The following is a 27,935-nucleotide window of genomic DNA, read 5'->3' as shown; positions in this document are numbered from 1 at the left end:
CAATATTAACCATTTCTTTGCCAGGGGGTTTAGCGTTGGACTGTACTAATTCGACAGAGAATAAATATCTTAACACCTGAACAGCAGAACGTCGCTTAACATATTCGGGACATCTCCTTATTCACCGTTAATCATTCCACAAACAACCAAAGAGTAAAGTGATTCGGACGCACGCCGGTCCGCTCCGGAATCCGTCTCACATTTTTCATCCACCAGCTCCATGTTTTGACTACCACCACCAACAGCAACAGAGCGAACCTTCCCAACACATAGCCGTTGCGCTCGCAATCCCCTCTGTGTTTTTTTAATCAAAATGGCTGATTTTGGGGATGATACCGGAGCGAGAGCTCTGCTGGCCCTCAAATCCGCTCCTTGTAGCCCGGTGGGTATTTCTATCCCGACCGTGTACACTTTTTCCTCCTCGACTTCGCCCGGGATCGCATCATCCATGTCCTTCTCCCCCCCGTCGCAGGCCTTGGCTCGGCTGGAAGGCAGGGACTTCGAGTTCGTTATGCGCCAGAGGACGGTGACCGTGGGACGGAATTCCTCGCACGGCTCCGTGGATGTCAACATGGGCCACTCGAGTTTCATATCCAGAAGACATCTGCAGATCACTTTCGAGGACCCGCATTTCTACTTGCGCTGTCTCGGCAAGAACGGCGTGTTTGTCGATGGCGTTTTTCAAAGAAGAGGCGCACCTCTACTTCTCTTACCGAGGGAGTAAGTTACTAAATGTGATATATTCTATAAAATGACTCTTAGATGACAAGCACCCATGTAGAGCCAATGCAATGCACACGCAAGTGACTAAATTAACGGGTTTATTGAAATGTCTGGATAATCCGCGCTAAACCGCACGCGAATGTAATCACGAGAACTGTCATGTTTGCAAAAATGACTTCACAATAGCTGCGGTTTATAACGTGTAGCGTGTTTGTGCGTTTGTTAAAACGCACTGTTCAACTTCAAATCAACAGCAAAGCGAATTCGCTTTGGCCCAAATTAATCTGACTGTATGTGATGTTAATCTGCTTTTGTGACTGTAGTCAACCAACGAGGAAAGTTTGAAATGTGTCAGTGAAAGAATACACACAACCAATAATATGCGGATAGCAAAGCGAGTGCATTATGTAACGTTGCCGCTTTAGTGACCCTTGAGTGTTTGTTGTTGACGTTGGCATGTGAGAGAAGTTAAAATACAAACATGAATAGTTAAACGTTTCTCACTTCGACCGCAGGGAGCGTTTGAACAACAGAGACACAGGACTCACCGCATGATTTTGTGGGCAGATCTGAGATAGAGGCCGCGTTTATGACACAAATCAGTAGTAGTAACGGCATTTAGATTTCGAGCAGACAGCTGAGGGGAAAACCTTGTGATACTACAATGAAGTAAATCGACTGACACAAGTTCCGTTGTAAAATGCGTTGTTTATAAACAATCGTACTAAGTTGCTGGGCTCGTTTTAAAGTGTAAACAATTGACAAAAATGTTTTTAGCTTGGACGTTTGAGTTCAAGTGTTTGATTCTTTGATTGGTTCTTACGACATTCTTTTGAATTCGAATTACTTGAATTTGTATTCAAACTTAGTGTAAATTCAATTTAAGGTTAAAATACACTATAAGACTTTTGCCCAGATTTTCAGTCTGCACTTGTTGCAGAAAGTCTGTGCCTGTCTGCAGATTTGATCAGTTAGTGTGTGTTTCTATCTGAAACTTTCCAAAAGTCTGCAAGTGTATGATGTCTAGTTAAAAAAATCTGTTCCGATTTTAAAAGTCTTGTAGTGTATTCCAGCCATTAAATTGGATTGTACTTGCACATCTCTTGCATGTAGTAAGATGTAATGTAAACTGTATTTTTCACAAGCGAACCAAAATCATTTTGTCTGCAAGGCAACGTTGTATCAACGTTTAACAGACGTTTTGCTTTTTCCTTGTTTGTTTAGTTCTGTGTCTGCAGTTGTGAGTGTAGCAGTATGAACATTGTTTATCCCACCAACAAATTAGTTTTAGAAAAGCAATATGTCAGTAGTTGATGCTCTTTTTTCATAAGATGTCTCTGATAAAGTCTACCACAAGTGTTGAGTTAATCAGTATGAAAGTAGTCCATGCGGTTGACAGTTTTAGGCTCAAATGTAAACACTAATGATTGAGAAGTGGTTAAACTATCAGAGTGAAGGTCCATAAACAGTGCAGTACAATGTTCATCTCTTTTGGTCTTTTTCTGTAGATCTTAATATAATCATTATTTAGCCTTCCTCTTCTTATCGATATCGCTTTTAATATGTCTCGGTCTGTGCCGTCTGTCTTATCAATGCGGTGAATAGATCTGTGGAGCTTGTTGTCATGGAGGTCGGAGCAACTATTCCTACAGACTGCTCTGAAAACATGGAGAGAGTGAAGCAGTAATGGGCGCATGCCAAGCCAGCCATTCAAAACAACTGGGCTGTGTATGCTGTAGCATTAAAAGTGGCTTCCTGGTGCAGCACTTGTGTAAATACGTCTAGTGGAGGTGGTGCACCTATTCATCATTCTTTGGACGACAATTTAAAAACACAAGAGGGGGTGGAGGGGACGTGCAGTTTTGCCACAAAGTTCACACATTTTGCTCAGCCCTAACATCGCCTCAAAAACACTTACATTTATTTTTAAGAAATCCTAACTAACCAATGCCTTCTTAAAGACCACATAAATTCAAAATGGTCCGTATTTTTTCTTTGTTAGCTCACATTGCTTGTTCTGATGAACAGTTCATCTGTGCAGCTCAGTAGTGAAAATGCTATCGTTGAGTTTTTCTTTTGCTATCTGAGCAGATGAGAATGCAAAAAATATATGTGTGGTAGTCTCCCATTCACCGCTACAGAAGTCTACCAAACTGTGACGACTTTCGCTGCTGAGAAACCCGGAAACGTGAAAAAGGTCCATACAGAAGCGGACTGTAAAAGAGATGTTCACTCAAAAATGAACTGGACTTTCATTATTTACCCTCACATCCAAATATCTTGTTCATTTTGTTCCTTCCAATGAAAATCGTAGGGACTGATTTTTTTCAAGCTCTATGTGACTTTGCATGATATTCCAAGTTTGCAATCCTAAATCTGATTTACTTTTTAAAACCTTTAAAATCAACCTTTTGTTTACCTCATAGGAAAAAAACATAGTTTGTGGGCTAGTCCCAGACCTTAAGGCTAGTCCCAGACTAACTTAAACGTTAGAGGTGTCTTGATTGAAAACAACTTGCACTGAAATATCTTAAAATATATCAGTGTGATTGTTTTGTCTCAATATGCACACCAGTAATGGTTTCTGTAAAGTATGTTTTTAAAACTGACATAAATATCCTAATTTTAACTAAGGCCTAGTCCTGGTTTAAGATAATCCCTGTCCGGGAAACCGCTTCTAGATGTCTTCATAGGTATGTGTCTTATTATTGAACTGAATTGTTAAACAAATCTCTCTTCCAAAAAAGGGCATGTGTTCAGTACGGCAACACAGAATCCATCTGCTCTTTTGTTTCCAAACAGTGTACCTGTTAGTTCTGCCTGCAGGGCAAATGCAGGAAAAAATCTTTAAACGCTTTTTTGTGCTACCTCTGTTCCACATGTCAAAATACCACCATTATTCCCTGACTAGAAAACAAGTAAATGTCAAAAGCTGGTGGGTGTGCGTTGATTTTTCTTCTGATTGAAGATAAGCTGTTTCCCCTCACGTTTATACTGATCTTAAGGCACATGTAAAATAAATGTTTATGCCTTATTTCACCTTGTGCTTCCCTCCAGGTGTACATTTCGATTTCCCAGCACGGTGATCAAGATTCAGTTTACAGCGCTCTACCACAAGGACACACAGAAAGAAGACGCTCCCGTGTCGCCCGTGAGACCCCTTTACCCACAAATCTCTCCGCTGAAAATCAGCATTCCTGAAAACGATTACAGAAGTATGATGAGTCCGCTGCCTTCACCCACAGGAACTATCAGGTATGACTTGGTTTGGTCATTAGGTGGTCCAGTTCAACCCAATACAACTGAATCAAATCACTGCTTTAATATCTGATATGAGCCAGTGAATAAAGCGTTTGTAAAGAATTCTGGATGTTTTGGGAGTTTTATTTTATTGGTCTTCAGTGTAGAAAAGTTTACATTTTAGTTTAAACCAGTGCCACATTTCATCTTAGTTCATAACAGTGGTAGAGCAAAAACGTACATCAGTCTGTGCCAAACAATTTGCAGTATATTCTGGTTTTAAAAGTATGAAATGCTCTTCTGTTGTGTCAAAGTGCACACTAGCAAAAACTGAACAGATCAGTGCACACATAAAAAACACTTAATAATGGGCTTAACAATAGAACAATATGCCGTGCACATAACTATTGTTTTTGTGTCCGTTCCTTTGAACAAAAGCAAGTCCATTTACACCGAGGCACCACGATTTGCATGCGAAAAGAGCCGCTTGGTTTTTAAAGGCTGTTTTAAGCTGTCAAGCTTTATTTTTTATCCAAGTTTGAAGCAACAGTGGTGAGAAAAGTCTGCCCCTGGTGGCCTCACGTCTCTTCTGCACCACGTGTGGCTCTCAATGCTAGTGCTGTGTGCACATACCATATATGGCATGTGCTGAGCTTGGAGCGCTCTGATTGGCCGGTCAGAAAGTGTTGTGGTTTGGTGTTTTGAGCCGCAGATAGTTTCCTTTTTCCGAGTCCTTCAAACACGCACTCCCCCCATCCCTACTCCTCGGACTGATCTAACACCCAACACAAACAGACACATGATTTTTGTCCTTCCTGATTCCTCTTCCTCTACTGGGGGGAATATTTCCTTCTATTCAGCTCCTCAGCCAGTCTGACTTGTTTTACACTGCTGAGCTGTATTTTCTACTGTAATATTTGTATCTTGTATTTGGGAGCTTGTTAGGAGTGTTTGGTTGGGGACTTTTCCCAGCCTTTTGGCTGGCTGGATAAACAGCAGATGTTTGTAAAGCTTTGAATTCCACACATGGAGCAACTTGAGCCATGTACATTACAAGCGGCACTAGTACCGGCCTTTTGTTTGTACACATGAACTCACTATTAGGTGAGAATCTGCAAGCATGTGGTGTATGATATGATCTTAATATCGCGGTACACTTAAAAATGTTCACGCTTTATTTTCATTGTGTATTTTTTCATCCTTGTTAGATCCAGTGCTTTGAGCTGTTATTGTTTTTGATGTTCTTGTAAATTGTAATTTAACTATTTAAATGATCTTCTCTGTCAGTAACATCTGTGACTGTTGACGTTTACGTGGAAAGGCAAGGAAAACACCGCCACATTTTAATTCGTTCACTGTCGTGTGAGAGAGTGGCGCTTAGCGTCGAGGGCGGAGCTGCAGTCAACATGAGAGAGAGAGAGGCGATGAGCGTCAACACGCTGCTCGCAACTGCAGCATGTTTAAACTGTTTTATAAATAGTCAAATAAGAATTTAAAGGGGAATCATGAAAAATCTATTCGTGGCGGCCAGTGTTGATAGTGTGGCGGGCCTCCACGAATAAATCAATGTATGGGAAACACTGGACTCAGTCTATAAAAACTTAGCTAAAGTAATTTTTTGTGATTTACAGTTTTCTACATAAAATCATACCACATAATGTCATGAACATTCTTGATATTTTTAATATTGACTGAATAAGGCCGTGTCAAAGATTAGAATCATAATGAAATTAATGCTTGAAATCACACTTTAATGCATGTTATCTCATAATTAGATTTTGAGACTTTAGCATTAATTTCACGGACCCGGTCACAAATATATTGTTTTTACACTTCAAAAATTAATATGCATATTAAAATAATGATAAATAGCATAAAATAGTTCTATGTAGGAAAAGTTTGACAGTTTAACTTTTATATGATGATCCAGAGCTGTGTCGCATGTTAAGCATCATCCAGGTGTTGGGTCATCTCAGGTCTTCATACGAGGCTGGATCTGAACTGGAGCTGCCATAATTTCCAATTACCTCAAAGCAGATAGCATAGCTGCTGTTCGTAACACTTCAGACTAGGGTAATCCGTTGTGTACAGTCTGATGTAAAAAGAACGCATTATGAAAAGATTGGCTAAAGATGTTTTTTTATTTAGATTTAATCTGGAAAAAATGTGTCTAAGCAGTATCAGGAAGGCTAAAATATTGTGCTACTTTTATATACAAATAATACCTGTCTAAGTGGGTCCTGAAATAAAATGTAACTAAAACTAGTTTTGAAAATACACCCCATCACACCACTTATTTTTTGTGCTTCAGAAAAGTTATGATAAATATAAATTATGCCTATATGTATTTCTCTTAGTTAAATGGGTTGATGATCAATCACAAACTTCTGTAAACTTCTGCAAATCATTACTGCATATGACCTTTTGGAATCACCCTTTATTTGCTGTGGCCAAGTTCACCACCCCACTGATCTTGAACTAGAGTAGCATTAAAAGTACCACGTGTTGCTTGTAATATAAACAAACACAATACAGTTAGAATGGAACTATTTAGTTTGTAATTCTATAGCCCAGAAGACAGAGCATTTCTGCCCTTAAAGTGGAGGTCTGATGGAATTTTACTTTTTAAAATTTTGTTAGTGAGTAGAATATCTTGAGCATAAACAACATCTGCCAAGTCGCAACGCTCAAAGTTCACAGAAAAGGATGGTGTTTTCTTTAACAGAAATAACTTTTTAAAGACTACTACTTCTTGCAGTAGTTACATCATGCCGGCCAAATTTTACAGATAAGTTAGTGGGCGGGACCTCTCAACACACACTCCAGAGCCATTGAGAGAGAGAGTTGCATCAACTCCGTTGACTCCAATGGAACAGTGTTTTTCACAGCAATTGCGAGGCTCTCGATAGTTCCCGGAAGTTACTAGTAATGCATGGAGCTGCGGCTAAACAGACCAAACTTTTTTCCCATTTAAAGACGCAAGTCATTTAATGAATCAAAAAATGAAAGAAATAAAGCATTTAAAGCTCCAGTGTGTCATTTTTTGGAGGATCTATTGACAGAAATGCAATGTAATATACATAACTATGTCTTCATTTCTATCTACACACACTGCGGGTTCCCTTGCATATAATTCGCCATGTTCTGTCAGCCATCGTAGTGTTTCGAACGGGAAGGTGGAGTGAGCGGTTAGTTGCAATTCGCAACCTTGCCACTAGATTTTACTGACTGGACCTTTAAAGAGAAAACATAACTTCCTGGAACTAACAAAAGGCTCCGTGAATCACGTGACACGCAAATATTTTGAAAACACAGGTGAAATGTGTCATATATATATATATACTTATATTTTGAAAACAGGTGAAATATGTCATATATATATATATATGTGTGTATATATATATGTGTGTATATATATATATGTGTGTATATATATATATGTGTGTATATATATATGTGTGTATATATATATATATATGTGTGTATATATATATATATATGTGTGTATATATATATGTGTGTATATATATATATATATGTGTGTATATATATTTATAAAGCATTTTTTGAAAATCAAAACACGAACACCTATTGTTTAGCACTTTGAAAACTAGGCAAAATAGGACCCCTTTAAGATTACAATCAATACAAGTTTGAGGTTAAGTGGACTGCATTTTTAGGCTTTCCCTATATTAGCTTTTTACCAATATTTATAAAGTATATATTTCGAACACAGACGTTTCTAAATTTTTAATTGTTATGTTTTAATATGTTAACTGTTTTTCAATACTATTGTAATGGTTTGAGCACACAGACCTTACTTTCCTCATAAACTGAATTCACCTACAAATAAATCTTATGACTGAATTGCTTTTCAAATTCAAATAGGAATACAGTATAGTTTTTATTAATGCTTGCATCCTGCTTTAAAATAGTTTTTAAAAAGTGATACATTTTAAAGATATACAGACGAGGTGTTTGTTTTCTTTCTGCTTGCCCGCAAGAGGTTTTTAGTACATGTGGTCCAGCTGTTTTGCTGCCTCAGGACTGGACTTCAACCCAGTGCTCCCTGCTATGCCCTCATGTAGACAATTGCCTTCCCCTCACTGGTCAGAGATCCTGTTTGTGTTTGCCCGCACAACACAATGGAGCCTGCAGCACAACAGCCTTATCTGAGCCTTGTGTTGTTGCCTGCTGTCAGAGAGCCAACAGTAAAAAATAACACAGCCAGTAAAGGAATGGGGGTGTGTTTGTGTTGTGAGACTTGAACTGAACTGTTGACTATAAACGACAGTCTTAAAATAGCATTGCTCAGGATATGTTTCTCTCAGTTTAAGTCTAAATAGAGTTATTATCAGTACGTTTGGGAAACCCTGTGGCTAATGACCCAGTGCTCAGTCTGTTTGTTTATCTGCGGCCACCTACTGGCACATTGCTTTTTAATGTTACACCATAACAATGTAATGATTATAATATGGGTTGTAATGTTGTGAGTTATCTTTGTAGGGCACCACAGACAATCATTTGAACAACAGCAGAAACATAAGGCTTGTTTTTGCACTTACATACATTTTTTTAACAACATGGTTTGTTGATTGTACTGTAACAATATCGAAATCGAGGTGGGACTGCTTTTATTGATGGATTGTTTCTAGATGATATCCTTGCTTAGCAAAACATGATTGGCTTTTTCAAGAAAATATATAATTATAAAATATGTGACACTGGACAACAAAACCAGTCTTAAAAGGGTCAATTTTTCGAAATTGAGATTTATATATAATCTGAAAGCTGAATAAATAAGCTTTCCATTGATGTATGGTTTGTTAGGATAGGACAATATTGTCTTGAGATACATCTATTTAAAACTCTAGAATCTGGGGGTGCAAAAAATCTATATATGGAGAAAATCGCATTTGAAGTTGTTGTAATTATGCCATGATTCTGTAATTATGACTTTCTAGGATTATGTGGATCTTTTAGATGAATTTTAGGAGTGTTGGTCTTGGTCTTGACTCGGTCTTCTTGGCCTGCCTTGGGCTTGATCTTGCCTTGTCTTGGTCTCGGCCCCTCAAAGTCTTGGTCTCGACACCCTCTGGTCTTGGTCTTGTCTTGGTCTCGGTTTAGGTGGTCTCGACTACAGCAGTACTAGGGCCTTCACCTGTAAGGTTGTCAGTTACCTCATAGGTGTTTGCATCAATTATGGATTAGTAATGTATTGATGACAGCATCTAGGATCTCAGTGGTAATTTTACCCATGAGGTAATTGGTTGTCACTGTGACAGCCTCAGCAGTAGCGTAATTGGTTTTGACTAACTATGCTGATTTTCCAAATGTTTGGTTTTTGGGAAAATAAATGAAATGCCTGGGTTAGGTGAGGCCCATGTAGCTTGCGATACCCTAAAAGAATAACTTTTGTGCTAGGCTTTTGAGACCAACTGTAGATTTCAAACTCCAACAGTCCAACCTAGGGATGGGTACCGAGAACCGGTACCTTTTTGGACCGGTACATAATTGGGTCGATACCAGAGTATCGATAAGCTTCATGACAAACGATACTGTTATCGATACTTGCGTTGTTTTATCTCTGTGTATTCGTGTGTTAAATGGCGAATTAGAGGCAGCTGCCTGTCATTTTCCATCCCTGAATGATGTCCGAATGGCCGAAGTTTGCTCGACGTATGTGTGATATCTAGGACCATATGATTTCCACGATGTATTTATAATCTGCTTGTTTTGAGTGTTTATGAGTGAAAGAGTGGCATGGTTGCGCTTGTGGAGCTTTCAGCGTCCGCGTTTCACAACTAGGGAGCTTCTGTCAAACACCCCTTTGCGGAAACCCGTCAAAATAAAAGTCCTTAATTTGAGAACAAGTTATAACATTGTTTTTAATAATTCGGCGTACATTTACTTACCTGAGTAAATTGAAGTAAATGTGCTAGTAAAATGATAAAAAATAGTACATATAATTAAAAAAATATTACTTGCTTAGAAAATAGTGCTTAAATTTATGTAGACCTAAAACCAGAAAGTAAAAAGAAATATGGTCTACCAGCCAAATAACCATAGTGATGTAAAGTAAATATGTTGAATTACATTATGATGTGCTCCTATGCACATGCTAAGTGCAGTAAGTGGTATGCTAAGGAACACACACACGTTTTGTTATGTGGCATTTTCTGTTTGCTCAGAAGCATTTGTAAACTGCAGTTCTAAAGCTCAGCTGTAATAAAGAAACTTAACATGTTCTTTTCATCATTCAATCTGTTCACATCATGTGTTTTTGCATCAAATTATAGAGCGTAGTATCGATAACATTATTGATAAGCACCGGTATCGATATCGATAAAATCTTAACGATACCCATCCCTAGTCCAACCTGCCATTTTCTAGAAAGCTGGACATAATACTTCATTTCTGATTAATTTAAAACTGAGGCACTATAATTTTGTTTCAAATATTATTTGACAAAGGTTTATCTGTCAGTTCATAGTCAAGTCAAGTGGTGTGTAATCAACTTGATTGCCCCCTCGTTATCCCTTGACAAGAAGACCATTACCTAAACATCAACTACCAAACCCAGCACCAAATGCTGATAAAGCATATGAAGACTGGTGAAAGAGAGAGTTTCGACACACTTTGATCTCACTGTCATGTGCTTCATGGTGCTTTCAAAAGTTCCAGACTGTCAGCTAGGGCTGAACGATTAATCGAATCGCAATCGCGATGTGAGACGTTGCGATTTGCTAATCGCAAGAGGCTGCGATGTGGAAGCGATGTGAAAAATAGGAAACGCGTCTGTTCCAAGCCCGCTTTGAGTGGCATTCTTACTAACCAACTGAGTGAGCGCAACTCCGTTATGCCTAATCAGCACTGCCCCAGCCAACTGCATAAACGTCCGTCATTAAAAAAACAAACATTTAGAAGGCAGGAGAGAGACAGTGTGTGTTATTATGGCATCTGCAGAGTCAGATCGATCATATTAGGCAAATAAATACTAAAGAACCGTCCAATTCAGAAGACCGCACACACAGCCTGTGTCATACTCGCGCGACTCTTCCCCGCGTTGTGCGTCTCGCGGACGAGCCGTTTAAACTTGACGCGCACACACAGCCTGTCATACTCGCGCGTCTCTGCCCCGCGTTGCGCGTCTCGCGGACGAGCCGTTTAAACTTGACGCGCACACACAGCCTGTCATACTCGCGCGTCTCTGCCCCGCGTTGCGCGTCTCGCGGACGAGCCGTTTAAACTTGGCGCGCATACACAGCCTGTTTCGTAATGACGTTTATAGTACTTGAGTCCGGCTCGGGCATCTGGCAATATGGACGAGGCTTGACGCACGCGCGCACCCTGTGTCAACTCACGCCTAGCTCCGCGTTTCAAACAAATGTAAATTCTATCTAACTGTTTTGCTAATTTCACTTGGATGAAATTAAACATTCAGCACATTTTTTACTTGTTTTAAAAAATCCCACATACTTAAAAAATAATAAATCAGCCTATGTAAACTATGAACTATTTTAATAATTCACTAACACAATAGAAAATGTTATGGATTTAAGGGTTACAATGGGAGTTGTATTTGTTTTAATGGAAACTATAATAGTGTACACTGGTATTTGGATTCTATTGGTGTGATGTAATCTGGAAGTTGGGAACCAATTGAACAACAGTAAGCCCTATTTGAATAATGCCCAAAGCACACTACAAAAAATAATTTTGTAATGGTTTTAATGGAAACAATTAAATGTTTTTTTGTTGTTGTTTTCTTACAGGGTAACTATACCCATACTGTTCTCCACACAACAATGTTGAATTGAAGCTTGAATTAGAAAAGTTAAAATCGCAAATCAAATCGCAATCGCAATGTCTGTCAAAAATATCGCAATTAGATATTTTCCCCAAATCGCACAGCCCTACTGTCAGCTTGTTTGAATGGGTTGAAGCAGGACAGACAGTTTAAGCAGCTATATTTGCAGCAGTTTTCACTAATATTAACAAATACATTGATTACTACTGTATGTGGATTACATTTATAGTAACATTTTGTCATGTAAGTGTTAGCAGTAATGTAAGGGATAGCATTAATCAGTCTTTTTGTATTTCATTTTACAGGGAAGAAAACATAACTGAATGCATTAACATGCTTTTATGATCATTATTACATCCCAATGTTAACTTATGTTAAGACATTCACATAAAAACAACAAGTAAATTATCAATAAATAATTCATGTTTGAAGTAACTGCACAACAAAGAACGTTAAAAAAAATTGTATATGTGATGTGGTAAAAACATATGATGCTTTGTAAAAAATCTTGTATTGTGGTCAACGGTACTGGCATAGAACTGTTTTTTTCCCAATGCTACAACTTCATAATCAAAGCATAAGTGAAGAATTATACATAAATATTAATAAATGGCATATTTAACTGTAGTAATTGGCATGTTACTAGAAAAAACAAATCTTTTTTGGCCATTTGGGGTCGTGGGTAATGGTTGTATAAGATATAGTACACCACTTTTTTTGTTGGGACTACACCACTGGTTATTATATGTATTATTATTGTCTTGATTCGGCCTGCCTTGGTTTTGTCCTAGTCTCGTCCACTCAAAGTCTTGGTCTTGTCTTGGTCTCGGTTTAGGTGGTCTCGACTACAACAATACCAGGGTCACATATACATATACAAAATATACGTTATTTAGTTATTTAAAATAAAGGATGTCCTCACACGCTGTCTCCTCTACCCAGTGTTCCCAATTCCTGCCCAGTGAGCCCTCGTGGAGCAGGTTCTTCAGGATACCGATACGGACGTAACATCACGTCAGACCTCCAGCTTGCCGCTGAATTTGCAGCCAAAGCTGTATCAGAACAGCGCACTGAAGCCACAGGAGGAGACAGTCCTAAAGTAAGAGCCTTTATGACATTTCATAATTCACATGTGACTGTTACAGTTAAACTGCTTTAACAAAAATGTCTGTAAAATGTGTTTAATGCATTGTGTCTGTATAATATTCCTTTAGGATGAGTCCAAACCTCCATATTCGTACGCTCAGCTGATAGTTCAGGCCATCTCGTCTGCTCCAGACAGACAGCTAACACTAAGTGGCATATACGCTCACATCACCAAGCATTATCCGTACTACAGGACGGCCGACAAGGGCTGGCAGGTCTGTATGTTTTAAAAAGCTGGTATGGTTGTTTTAAAAATTTGCTTAAATATGCACAGATTAAAGGGAAAAATCTGTCATCATTTAATCTCCCTTAAATTGTTACAAAACTTGTGTAAATTTCTGCAGAACACAAAAAACTGTATTTGCAAAAATGTTATAACCAAACAGTTTTGGGGCACCATTGACTAATATAGTAGGGGAAAATCTATCATGGTAGTCAATGGTGCCCCAGAACTGTTTGGTTTCCCACAATCTTCAAAATATCTTCTTTTGGTTCAAAATAAGAAAGAAATGTATACAGGGGGCTATTCAATTAGTTTGTCATCGGGGACAGTTCAGGAAAAGCATCCCGAATGAGGGGCCGGAGAGATATGGCTTGCAAAATGAGGGATGACACAACAATAAGAAATCAGTTTTATTTTTTCCCAAATTAAGTTTTTTCCGTTTTTAAATTTTTCTGGATTCTGTGTTTTCCGTCCTTTACTATACAATAGTAATATATTTGCCCACATGAAAAAATACTTCAGTATACTACAGTATTCACTTATAAACTATATTAAAAAACCTGCAGTACGTTGAACCATACAGGTGGTGGGAAGAAGAAAAAAAGTTCTTAAGTCAATTTAAATGTTATTAACATTTTTTATAATAAATTCAAATTTTTTAATGTTACTAGCACATTTACTTTAGTTTGCTCAAGTAAATAATATACTTAATTGTTGAATTGTAAAAAATCAAGAGGGATGGTGTGGTAAAATGTGGGTGTGTTATAACTTGTTCAAGTTAACCAGACTTTTATTTTGACGGGTCGCCGCAAAGGATGTTTGACAGTTGCTTTTTTCTCACATGAAACAGAAACAGTTCATGTGCACACGAGCACACTCAAAACAATTGCAGATTACATAATTTAACACCATCTGAATATTTCTAAAGTTATTCATGCACATTGGAATTTTGTTAGCTGTTCGGTGCTACTTTCTGGTTAAGAAATAATACATTTGCCAGATTCTGTTCCATTCCGTGTTATACAGCAAAATGTTTTATGCCTGGATTCCACGATTCAATCATAGGGCCCTAAATATGGGAGCCCGTATGTTGTATTTTATATGTTTGCCCCATAAGACACCCAAATTTTTTTCCTACATTTAAACATGCTGATGTTGTATTTTAAACTGCACAACAACAACATCGGTGCATTGTAAGACACCCAAGCAGGCTTTTCTGCATTGAAACATGTTCATTTGTTGTATTTTGAAACTGCATAACAAAAAAATGGAAATTCACTGTCTTCCGTCATCGTCCTGTTCACCGCGTCTCACAGGAGGAGAGACTGGGCGCCACTCGCCTAACGTCAGGTAACTCCTGCTCTGTGCTGCTGCAGCTCATGCTGAATGGAACAGGCGCGCGTCACTTCAGTACTGTAGGGTCCGTTCCCGACTGAACTAAATTTATTCTAGAGATTGTTTTTCACACTATGCTACTTGAAGGGCCGGAACAAATAACCTTGAGGGCCCGGTTCGGCCCGCGGGCCACCAATTGAATAGCCCAGGTATACCGGTTTGGAACAACTTGAGGGAGATTAAATGATGACAGAATTTTCATTTTTGGGTGAGCTATTCCTTTAACGTCAGCATGCAATAATAGATTTTAGATTTTGCTACCCACTTACTGAATTCCAGTAACGTAGAAAAATCTTTCATCTTTGAGCTAATTGATATTCTCACATTGGTTTCAGAACTCCATCAGACACAACCTGTCACTGAACCGCTACTTTATCAAAGTGCCGCGCTCGCAGGAAGAGCCGGGGAAAGGGTCCTTCTGGCGCGTAGACCCCTCATCGGAGGGCAAGTTGGTGGAGCAGGCTTTCCGGAAGCGCAGACAGCGTGGAGTGTCCTGTTTCCGCACACCCTTTGGCCCACTCTCGTCCAGGTGTGACCTCTCACAACCAAACGCACCGCTGTACCCTACAGCCCGTATTTAACACTCACTAGCCTGTTAGAAGCCTGCTTAGCCTCTTCTGTTTTCCCTCTTTCCCTTCTGTCTGTTTCTTCACTGGATAGAACAAAGTAAGTCTGTCGCCTCTTTGTGTTTCATCTGTTTCACATGATATATTATGGTCTGTTAATGAAGAGTTGTTGATGTAACTTCAGTTTGGCCGTCTGTGTGCTCTGCATATGAAAGATCTGTATAATATAGCCGTAGGCAATACAATTTTGGACTCTGCTTGAACAGGAACATCCAAACACATCTGTAGTGCATTTTCTTTTTCCTGTGTGGTAGTATGTTAGATCACTGATCGATCACTGCGTTGTTTTTCAGGAGTGCTCCTGCATCTCCCACCCACTCCGGCCTCCTCTCTCCACACTCAAGTGGCCTCCAGACCCCCGAGTGTCTTTCTCGGGAGGGGTCCCCGGTGTCTCACGAGCACGACTTTGGTTCCAAGCTCGCTTCTGTGCCTGAGTACAGATACTCGCAGAGTGCGCCTGGTAAGCGTTTTACCTGTCACAACACATGTGTGTCTGACAGTGTTGTCATGAAACTACAAGTAGCAACACTGCTTTCAGTAGCGTGACAGGAGCTCAGCTGTTGTCAAAATAAGGATGGTTTTCCAAAACAGCGTAGCTTTTCCAGTAAAACGCTGCTTTTTTCGAAGTAGGTTGGGTAGCATGACAGAATGCTGCGTTAGTGCTTTTTGCACATTGCATTGTGTACACAGTCATAAGTTTTTTTCAGTTCAGCCCGAGTACATTCAGATGTGCTGTTGTTTACCTGTATGGTCTAACGTCCCCATCAAAGGATCTAGTCGCTTTTAGCAACTTGTTAGCAACCGCCGGTTTTAAGAAACAATAAAGCTTAAAAAAAATCGCTAGAGGGTTATAACTGCTGTGTAGATGGATTAAAATGTGAAAATATTTAGCGATTTTGTTAACCACACATCTTATTTCAGGCAATTTACCAAAAACCCATGAACTTTGGGGCGATGGAGCCAAAAGTGCTAACATGCTAACTCGCTTATAGCGTTTGCATACAAAAAATACCCTGTTGAAAAAACCAGCCTTATGCTGGTTTGGTATGTTTTTCAACAGGGTACGTCATCTCTGCGGTACTCTATTGATATAACTATGTAAGAATAGCTTCAAACGCTGTTGTTTCTCACTTTCTGACAGGCTCTCCAGTGAGCGCTCAGCCTGTGATCATGGCTGTACCTCCTCAGCCCTCAGCTGTGGTACCCAAGCAAGTCACTTACATGCCAGCCTCCATCATTAGCACCTCTCAGACATCTGGCCAGGCCATCCATGTGGTACAGCAGGCACCGGCTGTCACCATGGTGCGTGTAGTGACCACCTCTACCAGCTCCCCAAATGGATACATCTTGGCTAACACCATCTCCTCAGGAGAAGGATGTAGAGATCAAAGGGGTAAACAGCTCATCATGTTAATACAGTTGTTAAGGTATGAATATAAGAACATTGTTTAACCATGAGTTATATTTTTGTTCTCTGTAGGTGCAATGGATGAGATACCTGTGATTGGCAGTCGGGTTATTCAGACTGTTGGCAGTCACATAAGTTCAGTCAGTAGGGGACAGCAGAGCTACGCCGTTGTCCAGCCGAGCGCTGTGCACCAGCTTCCTGTCCAGATGATTGCTCAGAATGGCAAACATGCTCTTCCTGTCACCAGCGTATCATCCAACGCTTACGGTACGTGTCACATCTGAACATTTTGACCATGGTTAAGTTCATTTTGCAAATTCTCCATCAATATCCGCACAAAAAAAAAAACATCTTTCTGTGGCTCTCAGCTTTCACCAGTCCGCTTCAGATCTTGGCAGCCCAGGCCTCAACATCTCCGCCCGTGCTGGTCAACAGGCCCTCCAACGTGGAGTTAGAGAACGTGCCCGAGCCCAAACGGCCAAAAATGGAGGAGGACGCCATCACTCCAGTCCCCCAGCCTGTTATTGTTGCAATGAACCAAGAGGCCAGCGAATGAACGAGTGAGTGGGTGGGTTGATGACGGATCTTCAACGCACGTCTTCAAAGCATCGTTTGCCCGACGTGCCGACATATTGAGGGGAAAGTGTTTTGTTTTCTTTAAAACAAGAACTTAAATGTGTTGAGAACGACAAGCCCGAGACGGGTAACTGATCGAATGCGCTTGTAAGAAGAGCTTAAACATTGTGTTTCATGGGGGTTAAATTCATCGAGCTATTTTTGGCATTATTAAAATTCAATGCTCACACCGTTTTAATTTTGTAGGCGTTTTTAATCTTGTAAGAATGTTTCTCAAAGGTATGAAGAGAGGTGCGTGTGCTGAAAGACACCAGCCAAGCTTGTGCGCCCAAGTAGTTCCTCACACGGTACAAAGAGTTGTTATTTTCGGGTTGGGGTGGGACCAATACCTATGCAGCTATCACAGTCTCATGGAAATACAGCAGGTTGACAGGAAGCTGTGCGTTATAACGGTTATCTGTGCTGCCTTTTGTGAGGATGTAATGATCGAAAGACTTGCCGTCTGTCAAAATAAAAATGTTACAACTGAAAGCACATCAACCAACCGGCAAAAATGAAATAGTTATAGAGGCCTTTCTAGCTGGAGTTCTTTAACCTACAATATCATAGTATACGCTCTATTTTTCTGTGGAGGACTCTTACCTTGCTTGTTTATCACAAAGAGAAATGTCTAATTTCGAAATTGGCCTATGTTTAGCTCAAAATTAAAATGAACTTAATGAATGTAAGTAACGTTTGTTTATTTGTTATGGTTTATGGCAGCCATTTTTCACCTAAACAATATATTAAAACATTTGAATGTGTTTGTGGATAAATTGTTGCTGTTATATGTGACATAACTGTAAGTTTGAAGTTAAGCGTATTTAATGTAGCTCAGTTGTTTCTGTTCATCCCCATTAGCACTTGGTCGAAATGATGCTCGGTAGATTTCTTACACAACGTCAACCAAATGCTTTTCCATTTCCAAGACCCAGGAATGTAACTGTTAATATAGATTGTGAGAGATGCTGTTTCTTTACTGACTTTTTGTGATCTTTGAATGATCACAGGGGCCGCTAAATGAATGTTCGGTATTTTTTCAGTTCAGTTTAAGACATTGTTTATTCTTTAGGAAGCTTAGTAAAATACACAAAATCAGGCTTTACCTTTCTAATTTTACTAAGAGAAGAGTAGATATATATATTGTTAGAGTTGTTCATAGTGTTTAAGACAATCACTAATCTGACTGCTTTATATGTTGCAAATGTGCACCACAATTGTGAACAAGTATGCTAGAGTACTCAAGCTAAATGCTACAGATATCATATTTGTATGCTGATGTAGTTGTGCAGTGTTCCTTTTGTGGTAGAAATGGAAAGCATACCTTAACAGACCAAATACATTTCCTCAATATTAGTGCCTTAGTGCGCTGTTGCTTTTAGGACTCAAAAAGTCAGTGTGATGTACTACTTAACGACGCAGCATCCATCATGCAGACAAATAAGGTTATCTTCAGGATTAAATAACTGTCATATTGTAGAGAAAAAACAGCATCCTGACTGCTTTAAAAATACACAGCTGTGTAACTGGAAGAACAGATGAGGCTGACAACTAATGTTGTGACAGGAAGTGACTGAGCAATACAACAAAGTAGACAGGAAATCAGACCTTGCTAGTTTTGCTTTGTTCTTTGACCAATAATGCATAGCACACAGTTGCACCTCAACTGAGTACATTTGAGTAAAAGGTTTAGTAACTGTAAACTTATTCAGTTAAAACTGCTCAAATCACAAAAAGCACATTTATCAGTTAACACTTGGTAAAAATACCTCTTGCTGTTTAAATAAAAAAGCATTAAACGTTTTTGAGCATTTGAAGAACACTTGGCAAACCTACAACCTGTAGTGGGTTATATACATTCAACAATATTCTGTCATCAGTGCAGAATAGATCTCTCAAGGCCATTCTGAGATTTCTCCTAATCCATTTGATATAATGTTGGGTTCAGTAAACAAATACTATTGTAATACAAATACTACCACTATTCCATTTTATGTATAATTTTTGTTCAAACCTTGATAATACTAGTATGAACTGGCCTGGCAAATGAAATAAATGCAGTTGCAGATGTTTATTTCTCTCTGCAAATGGAACACTTTAGTAGTGATTCCAAATGCTTTTTAAAATAGCTTATCGTTAAAAACGAAGAAAAAATATTCTGTTGTTATCTTGCATTTTACAGCACACTTAACTTACGAGTACCCGTCACTCCCTAAATGTTTTTCATACATTTTTAACAATCTGCCACAGTGTCTGTATGCATATGTAACCATGGAGTATTTTTTACAAAGATATGCAGATTTTCTTGTTTGTGCTTGTCTTGTTTGTTGCATATTAGTATATGCAAATGTTTGTACACTAAACATTTCTAATTTAAAATGAACTGATTTTCCTTCTTTTGAAATGAGGTATTTTGTGTTGGACAAAATCTGTTTTCACTGTACACAAAACACCTCCACTACTGTGCATCAAAGTTCTCTTGTGCTCATGCAATACATCTGTCTTTTATTGTGTATTGAACTACAAAGTGTATGAGGGCTTTTCTTCTGTCAGTGCAGTTTATTTGATTGTCTACCTGGAAAGAATAAAAATACTTTATTGGCTATTCTTTTAAATGAAGAATACATGGCTGAAGGTTAAACTGTTTGTTGAATGTATGCCGCTGCTCCACCGTTACGTTTATTGTTTCATTTGTGTTATTTTCTTCTCAATCGTTGAAATCCTACAGTCTTTGTCTGTTGGGTTTGCTTGATTCTGTAGTTTTTCAATCACAAATTGTTTTTTCATTTATATTGCATCAACACATACCTCTGTGCGTGTAAACTCTGTCCTGTCTTTGCCGGAGGAGAGCTCTTCAATATGCTGAAATGTTAACAGCAAACTATTAATTAAAAAGTTTGAGCTACAAACTGCAGTCTGATTGTGGATGTCCTAGAGCTCTACCTTTAGCTCTTTTGGTTTATAATAACACAACCGAGTTGCATCAAAAACAAATGTAAAAATAATACAAACTTTGTATGATATAATTTCTTATTAAAATGTTTATTTTGAATGATTTACACTTTTATTAAAAGTGATTATTGAAGCGTGATCCACTCGTCCCTCTAGCCGATTAAATTAGTTTTGCATCTCCTCAAAACTCCTCCTTATTCTCTGCTTTACTGTAATAGTGTATGATATAAATATAAAACATTTGAGTGCAAGGTCGAGCAGTTTCCAGCAGGGGGCGCGTGAAATTTTAAACACGAGAGGCTGTGATTGGTCCATTTCACTGGTCCATCTTTACCTGAGATACGAAGTCACAGATATCTACACAAGTTGTTGCTAGAAGGGGCCGGAAGTGGTGCAAAATCTCGCCATATAATTATAATAAATTACATTAGCTAACACATACCCTAAACCTAACCTTACAATAATAAAAAAATATTAATCAACTGTTTTCAGCGTGACGAAAATAATGCGGTATTGAAGTGCGCATGCCCAGTGAAGGTAACGTTAGCTGTATCCCTTCTAGCCAAAACCGCTGCCAGCCAGCTGAAGATTGAACCCCCACTCCAAAACCGTCTGCGCACACCGTTTCTCATCGAAGCTAAGTTTACGCCTTTTTAGTGCTTTTGAGAAGACATAATACCAATAAATGAATAAAAATACATGAATTTTGAGTTGATAGAATATTACTATGAAAATCTTCCTGGGCGTGTTGTTGACGCGCTGCCTACAAGCGGAACTATTGTTGTCATGTGATGCGCTGTCAGGACGTCAAATCTGACGGAGCAAACTTTCATTCTTCTCTAATGTTTGGACATGTTATTATATCTTGCTCAAGATGTATTCTGCAGCAACGGAGAGTTTAATTAAGCAAGCGAGGTAAAGCTATTTATTTGAATATATCATATCAAAAATTTCACTAAAAGCGTTACTACTAATAAAAGAAAATACATGTTCTTCTCTCTCTTAAATCGTTTCATTCAATCGAATCCCGCATTCATTCTCAGAGAAATAAAGGAGGATGAGTTGCAGAAGTTCTATGGGCGCGTTTTTAAGCTGCTTCACAGTAAAGATCAGGGCGGAGATACTGTGGACTCACTGCAAAGGCTTCACCTGATACTTTCTGCCACTAAATATAGCAGAGAGTAAGTCCTATTCATACGACATTAATCTGCATCTTCATATCCTCGGCATCTTTTTTACGTGTGTCAGTTGTTGTAATTGAGGTATAGTTACAAGTTATACACCTTGTGATCCATCAGGCTTCCATCAGATCTGGTGATGAAGCTGCAGACGGTTCTTTGCTCTTCTTGTCCAGAGCAGCTTCAGGTTTTGTCCTGCTCTATACTGCGGGAGATCTTCCTCAGTGTGCACAGCCTCTGCTCTAATGTCAGTCAGGACAGCAGGACCATCAGCTATGTGGCAAGCATTGCTCTGTCCCAGGTGAGTCCCAGGTTGCTTGTGTTGCAGTTCTAGGTTGTGTTTATGTGGACTTAAGCAGTCATCTTACTTTGTGTAGGCTGGGAATAAAGAGGAGGTGATGCCTCTGTGTCACCACTTGCTGAAAAGCCTTGAGTCTCGACTGTCCGAGGGCCAGATGTCGAAACATACACTTCCCATATTATCCAAAATGATCAGTGTCTATCCAGACATTCTTACAGATGGTAAGCTTGTACATTTTTTGCACAAATATAAAATGATAAATATATATTATCTGCACAGTCTTTCATCTTAAGTAAAAATAGAAAAATTAAAATGAATGCGTGTTAATGATCTGTCATGGACTTCACAAGTTTGTGTAAACCCGCTTATGTTAACATAAGCTGTGTGGTCCCAAACCCAGATCAGGTAAACCTTGTCAGTCGTAAGATGGTGGATTGGTTGCGATATGCAAGTATGCAGCAAGGAGCATCGGTGTCCTCTGGTGGGTTTTTTAGTGGACCGAGAACGCGACAGGTAGAGTTTGTCACTTCAGTTGATTCGTCTATACACAGACTAATAAGCTCACATCATGTTTATCATAATGTTAATAAATAACAACATTGAGTCTTCTCATCAGCCGGCCCCACTGATGGAGCTGGACGGGGTGGTAACCGGAGATTTCTTCACAGTGTTATGTGTGGGTCAGAGCTACACTGAAGATCAGTGGATGAACATGTACGCGTTCTCCATGATCAGAAGCTGGCTGCTCACTTATGACACAGGCGGCACTTCAAATGCTGAATCAGGTAGTTTAATGGGGCAGACATCCCAAATCAGTCGGAATATATTATTTGTGTTTTCCTAGTTGGTTTTAGAAACGTCCACATACTTTTTAATGTAGTTATTAGTAGAACTCAAGACTGAATTTCCATTTTTACTAGCTCTACTAAAAAGAACACATGTCATTCAATCACAGCACCAAGGTAAGATGCTAGTGCGAAGCCTAATCTGATCAATCGGAAGACTTTTATATGTCTGAAAAATCAGAATCCCGCATTTAAATTAACATTCGTCCAATCAGAATAACAAAGCACTTATAATCCACAATATTACAAATTGACTGCTGTGCTGTGTATATCAAATTGATGTTCGGAATGAATTGCTAGCACACTGGCTGCTTACTGCATACTTTGTTGTTTTACTTCCTGTATACTTTGTAGAGGACGCCAAAATATGCATTGATTATCATATACCGCTGGTTATATATTATCACTGGTAGTAGATCAAATAGAATTTCATTGTGGCGTATAGTATGTTCTAATCACTTCTACTACTTTTACACACATTTAACTGAATGTATACTGTATGTCTTCTTTCAGCCATGTGTCCTATGCATGCTCCATGCTGCAAAAACAGTATGAGTAGTATGTCATTCTGAACGTTCCCCTTTCTTTGTGTCTGGTCATATACTAAACCCTTCAATGTCATTTAAATCCTGCTGTTTGATAGTTGGAGTGTATGTTGTAGTCTGCTGTAATGTGCTGTGCTGTTGATGCAGACGATCGCTCGGAGGTGGACAGTTCAGTAATGTCCATGGTGTCGGCCACGTCCTCCTCCAGCCGACTGCTTCCTCCCAAAGAGAGGCTGAGAGAGAAGACGTTTGAGTACTGTCAGCGGCTCATCGAGCAGAGCGACCGCAGTGAGTGTTGTAGAGATTTTCAAGACCGTTTATTTGGAAGATTACAGTACGTTGTGCTGCCTAACTTGTTGCTTTATTGCTGTTTTTCACAATGCAGAAGCTTTGAAGAAGACAGATACAGAGCTACAGAAAGCGGTGGGTCATTTTGTTAGTCCTTGTTAGAAAAATGTGTTTCAACACACGTTTACAGTGAGCTCCATAAGTCTGAGAGGCTAGCCATCGAAAGTGCCTCTGTTTTGCATTCTTGACTAAATTATTTCTCATTGTGCTTTATTTGATTAGTATGAAGGAGAATTAGGGACAAGTTAAAAATAAGATTACGATATTAAAGTCATAATATTTTGGAAATAAAGCCAAAGTTTCGAGTATTAAGGCATAGCAATACAAGACTCGCGTAAACAAATAAATCAAGATTAAAGCAATATGAACATAAAGGTATATCATATTTTGAGAATAAAGTGATCATTTTGTGAAGTTCATAATTTTACTTTATACTTTATTCTCAAAATATTACAACTTTTATCTTGTATAACTATAACTTTATTCTCATATTTTCTGCTTTATTCTTAAATTGCTATGACCTCAATCACATAATTGTATTTCTTTTTTTTATGTGGCCCTAGATAAATTACTTTAGTGCAGATTAGTAAACCGGTGCAGAATTTTATTCATTTTTATTATTTCAAATCCTACTTTAAAATTTTTGTTTACAGATTCATAATACATTTATTAAACAAGAGTGTTGATTTGTGTCTTCACTATGTAAACATGCAGTATGTTAAAGGAATAGTTCATCTTCAAAACTAAAATTATTTCATTTACTCACCCTGTTGTCATTTAAACCTGTGTGATTTTCTTTCTTCAAAACACAAAAGAGAATATTTTGAAAAATGTTGGTAACCAAAGAGCGTTGGTCCCCATTGACCTCTATTGTATGGACTCAAAACCATTGCAAGTCAATGGGGACCAACGGTTTTCTATTACCAACATTTTTAAAAATATCTTCTTTTGTGTTCTGCAGAAGAACAAAGTCATACAGGTTTGAAATAACAAGAGGGCATGTAAACAATAACAGAATTTTCATCTTGAAGGTGAACTATTCCTTAAATGGCAGCAGCTCATGACTGTGTTTTTCTGTTGTACAGTGTATTGTTGAATCAGTGTCTATCATGGACATCATCTGTGGTGAGGACCCGTCCTATGTGTACCGTGCCTTTCCTTGCATCAAAGCCCTGTACGGCAGGCTGAACGGAGATCTGGCCTATTCCAGAACTCTTATTCCCATCGCTCAATTCTACCTCAACCACAGTACGTCTCTTTCCAGAGTCTCTGGTGTCAGTATGTGTGTTATAGAGCATGACATCTAAATAAATCTACATCTGTGTGCTCTGCCATCAGGTGAGATGGCCGCAGTGGATTCGGAGGCCGTGTTCCGTCAGCTCTTCGGCCACTGTCCCACGGGGCAGTTCAACGAGCCCATGCTCGCCTTCGAGTTCATCCAGTTCTGTCTTCTCAACGCCAGCACGCTGCAAGCCAGAGTGACCAACTACAGACATAGCTTTCCTAACCTCCTAAAGGTGATCCCTCAATCCTGTCCTCGTTTTTTTTATCTGGTTTTAATTACTGGGAGGCTGAACTTAGGTTTCTACCCTCAGTTTTTGGCTTGGAACAGCCCGGGGTTGATTTCTGAGTTTGTGGAGCTGCTGCCATCATTATTAGCTCCTGATACAGCCATTGAGTTATTGCACACCATCCTGGATCTGCCCTGCTTAGCAGCGGCCTTGGATCTCCAGCACAGGTGCTTTACTAGATTTATAATGAGAGCAATTTTTAAGAATGTCTTTATAAATAACATAATGATTATGTCAGTGGTGGCATGCTGTGAAAGTCAATCGGGGTGTTGTGACCTCGCTGCAGGTCAGCATGCTATCAGGCCTCTGACCGTACCTTGTGGGACCAGCAGGGGGTGAAGGTGGCTGCTTGTCTAGATGCATTTCGCCAGCCATTCTATAGGGGTCTGTTTCTTTACATCCTCAGACCTGAAGCTGGGACTGGAGACACTATAGACAGGTGACGTGTACAATCTGTATGCATTTAAAATACGGAAAAGGCATCAAAGGAATAGAATAAAATAAACTTAACAGAATTTGTGTTGCTAGATTAAAATAAGGCATTTTATTGAACTCTTATCTTTGTATATAATTGGATGTAGGTTGAGAATGCTTCACGAGATCTTGGCTGACATGGCAGATAGTCCACGGGTTGTGCGGTGTGCTCAGGTCATCCCGGTGCTTCTGCATGTGTACTTCAACACGGTCACTCAGGTATCGGTCAGGGGTTAAAGGGACAGTTCACCCAAAAATAAAAATTCTGTCATCATTTACTCCCCTTTAGTTGTTCCAAATCTGTAGAAATGTTTGGTTCTGATGAACATAGAGAAAGATATTTGGAAGAATCCTTGTAACCAAACAGTTCATGGACCCCATTGACTACCATAGTAGGAAAAATTACTCTTTATATACTTTTTGTTCTGTTGAACACGAAAGAAGACATTTTGAAGAATGTAGGACAGCAAACAGTTCTGGGGCACTTTTGACTACCATTGTCTTTTTTCCTATGGTAGTCAATGGGGTCCAAGAACTGTTTGGTTACAAGCATTCATCCAAATATCTTTCTCTGTGTTCAACCAAACAAAGACATTTATACAGGTTTGGAACAACTAGAGTGTGAGTAACTATCCCTTTAAACTGGGATGTTGGAGGTGGGAAACACTGGTAAACAGCCCCCAACCTCTTAAAAACATGCAATGTAATAATTAACAGTAATGAAATTTTGTCAAGTCAAAGTATTTGGTTTTTAAATGTAATTAAAAATGACATGACAACAATTTATTGTAGTTATTTTACTTTTCCATTTGTGTCTGACTTGTGTTATGAAGATATCTGATGAGAAACTGATGAATCAACTGATGCTGGTGCTGCTGGAAAGAAGTGGTCTGCTCTACAACATCAGAACATTTCATGCTGAGGTTCAAAGGTCAGGCACTCTTAAAATCTTTAATTCTACATTACACTTAAAAACAATAGACTTCACCTGGCACCTGCATACTTTGTGATATAGGGTATTTAGCACTCACCTGCAGACCTTGTGTAAACTCCACCCATCACTGATTGTGGATCAGTCCAGAGAGCTCTTGGACTTTGTAGGTTCCCCATCCAACATTTACAGTAAAGAAGACTTCTACACACATGTGGTGAGGACAAAAAGAGCCCTGCTATTATAAACAACATCATGGTATACTAGTTCTTAAAGGGATACTCCACCCAAAAATGACAATTCTGTCATGAATTACTCAACATCAAGTGATTCCAAACCTGTATAAATTTCTTTGTTCTGTTGATCACAAAGAAAGATATTTAGTAGAATGTTAGCAACTGAGAGTCAAAGGTGCCCCAGAACTAAATTCTTCAAAATGTCTTTTTTTGTGTGTTTAACAGAACAAAGAAATATATATTTTCAACTATACTAGTAAATGGTGCTCCAGAAATCTCAGGTGCTAACATTTTTCCAAATATCTTTCTCTGTGTTCAACTAAACAAATAAATGTATACAGGTTTAGAACAACTTGAGGGTGAGTAATTCATGTCAGAATGTTTAGTTTTGGGTGGACTATCCCTAAGGTGATGGTAATTTTGTGCAGGTGTGGGTCATCGGCGAGTATCTGTCTGTGTCCTACGACACCCGCTGCAGCGTGGAGCTCATCACCTCTTTTTTCGAGAGTTTGGAAGCAGTGCTGTTTGAGATAACGCAGGTGCGACAGTCAGCCAGCCCTCCGAGTTTCTCCCCTCGCCTCATCACCGTGCTCATGACCACACTGGCTAAACTGGCCACACGCAGTCAGGACCTCATCCCCAGGTACACCGCAATTATAAAGACTAAATCTCATCCTTATTCTCACCAGGACAGCATGATCAGTCTTACCCATCTGCACTTGACTAATTCTCTCTTCATTTATTTGTGATTGTCTTAGGGTGTCGCTCTTCCTGTCTAAGATGCGTCTGTTTGCTCGCAGTGCTCCTGTGACAGCGTGCTACAGTGAGGAGGACTCTGAGGAGATCATCACTCGAGCGCATGAACTCATTAACCTGCTCAAGTTACCAAATGTAGCTCAGTTTGTATTGGCCCCTTCAGCAGGAGGAGACGGACCCCGCTGGCACAGAGATACCAACACCTCACTGCCTCAGAGCATGAGAACAATCAGCACACTCCTCCACAGACACTCCAGCGTACTGCCCACATGAAGTATGACTGGGATGTTGTTGTTTTGTATGTAATATTGTATATAATACGGAGAAATGAGAAGAGAGACAATGAGAAACTGAAAGTGCACAAGATGCAAAGGACAAGCGGTTCGTCTTGAGTTTCAGTTCTGCTTGTTTTGTGAGTACTGATGATTGAGACAAACAGGAGGCAGTATCAAGACACAACAGGTTTATGGTGTATTTCTTGCTTTATTAAAATGATTGTCAAGTGTGAATTTAGGTAAATTAAATAAATATGTTTTTGTGCCACTTACAATTATTAGAAACCATCAAACATGTAAGTTCAATATCTGTTAAAAATATGAAGAATAGACATTA

The 27,935-nt window shown here is 39.2% G+C and overlaps 2 protein-coding genes across 4 annotated transcripts; both read left to right on the top strand.

The window, feature by feature from the left end:
- Nucleotides 1–38: 38 nt before the first annotated feature.
- On the top strand, nucleotides 39–19,789 carry foxk1 (forkhead box K1). The gene is made up of 9 exons (XM_057346133.1): nucleotides 39–720; nucleotides 3,781–3,978; nucleotides 12,716–12,872; nucleotides 12,988–13,134; nucleotides 14,873–15,066; nucleotides 15,457–15,623; nucleotides 16,305–16,556; nucleotides 16,644–16,838; nucleotides 16,940–19,789. The coding sequence occupies exons 1-9, from the start codon at nucleotides 314–316 to the stop codon at nucleotides 17,125–17,127; spliced, it is 1,905 nt and encodes a 634-aa protein (XP_057202116.1). The 5' UTR covers nucleotides 39–313; the 3' UTR covers nucleotides 17,128–19,789.
- A 905-nt stretch (nucleotides 19,790–20,694) lies between these two features.
- ap5z1 (adaptor related protein complex 5 subunit zeta 1) lies at nucleotides 20,695–27,612 on the top strand. Of its 3 annotated transcripts, XM_057345929.1 has the most exons (18): nucleotides 20,695–21,053; nucleotides 21,182–21,319; nucleotides 21,437–21,617; nucleotides 21,694–21,838; nucleotides 22,018–22,130; nucleotides 22,234–22,402; nucleotides 22,538–22,579; nucleotides 23,155–23,295; nucleotides 23,393–23,430; nucleotides 24,441–24,603; nucleotides 24,694–24,872; nucleotides 24,951–25,093; nucleotides 25,213–25,365; nucleotides 25,508–25,619; nucleotides 26,234–26,331; nucleotides 26,416–26,548; nucleotides 26,996–27,210; nucleotides 27,326–27,612. In XM_057345929.1, exons 1-18 carry the CDS (start codon nucleotides 21,013–21,015, stop codon nucleotides 27,594–27,596), a joined length of 2,475 nt encoding a protein of 824 aa, XP_057201912.1. In that variant the 5' UTR covers nucleotides 20,695–21,012; the 3' UTR covers nucleotides 27,597–27,612. The 3 variants fall into 3 exon arrangements, with proteins under 3 accessions (XP_057201912.1, XP_057201913.1, XP_057201914.1); XM_057345930.1 differs by lacking the exon at nucleotides 22,538–22,579; XM_057345931.1 differs by lacking the exons at nucleotides 26,416–26,548; nucleotides 27,326–27,612 and having other exon boundaries at nucleotides 26,996–27,205.
- The last annotated feature ends 323 nt before the right edge of the window (nucleotides 27,613–27,935 follow it).

This window comes from Triplophysa rosa, linkage group LG11 (assembly GCF_024868665.1).
Source record: "Triplophysa rosa linkage group LG11, Trosa_1v2, whole genome shotgun sequence".
NCBI lineage: Eukaryota > Metazoa > Chordata > Actinopteri > Cypriniformes > Nemacheilidae > Triplophysa > Triplophysa rosa.
Note: the sequence above shows the minus strand (reverse complement) of the source record. Positions and strands in the feature narration are given on the sequence as shown.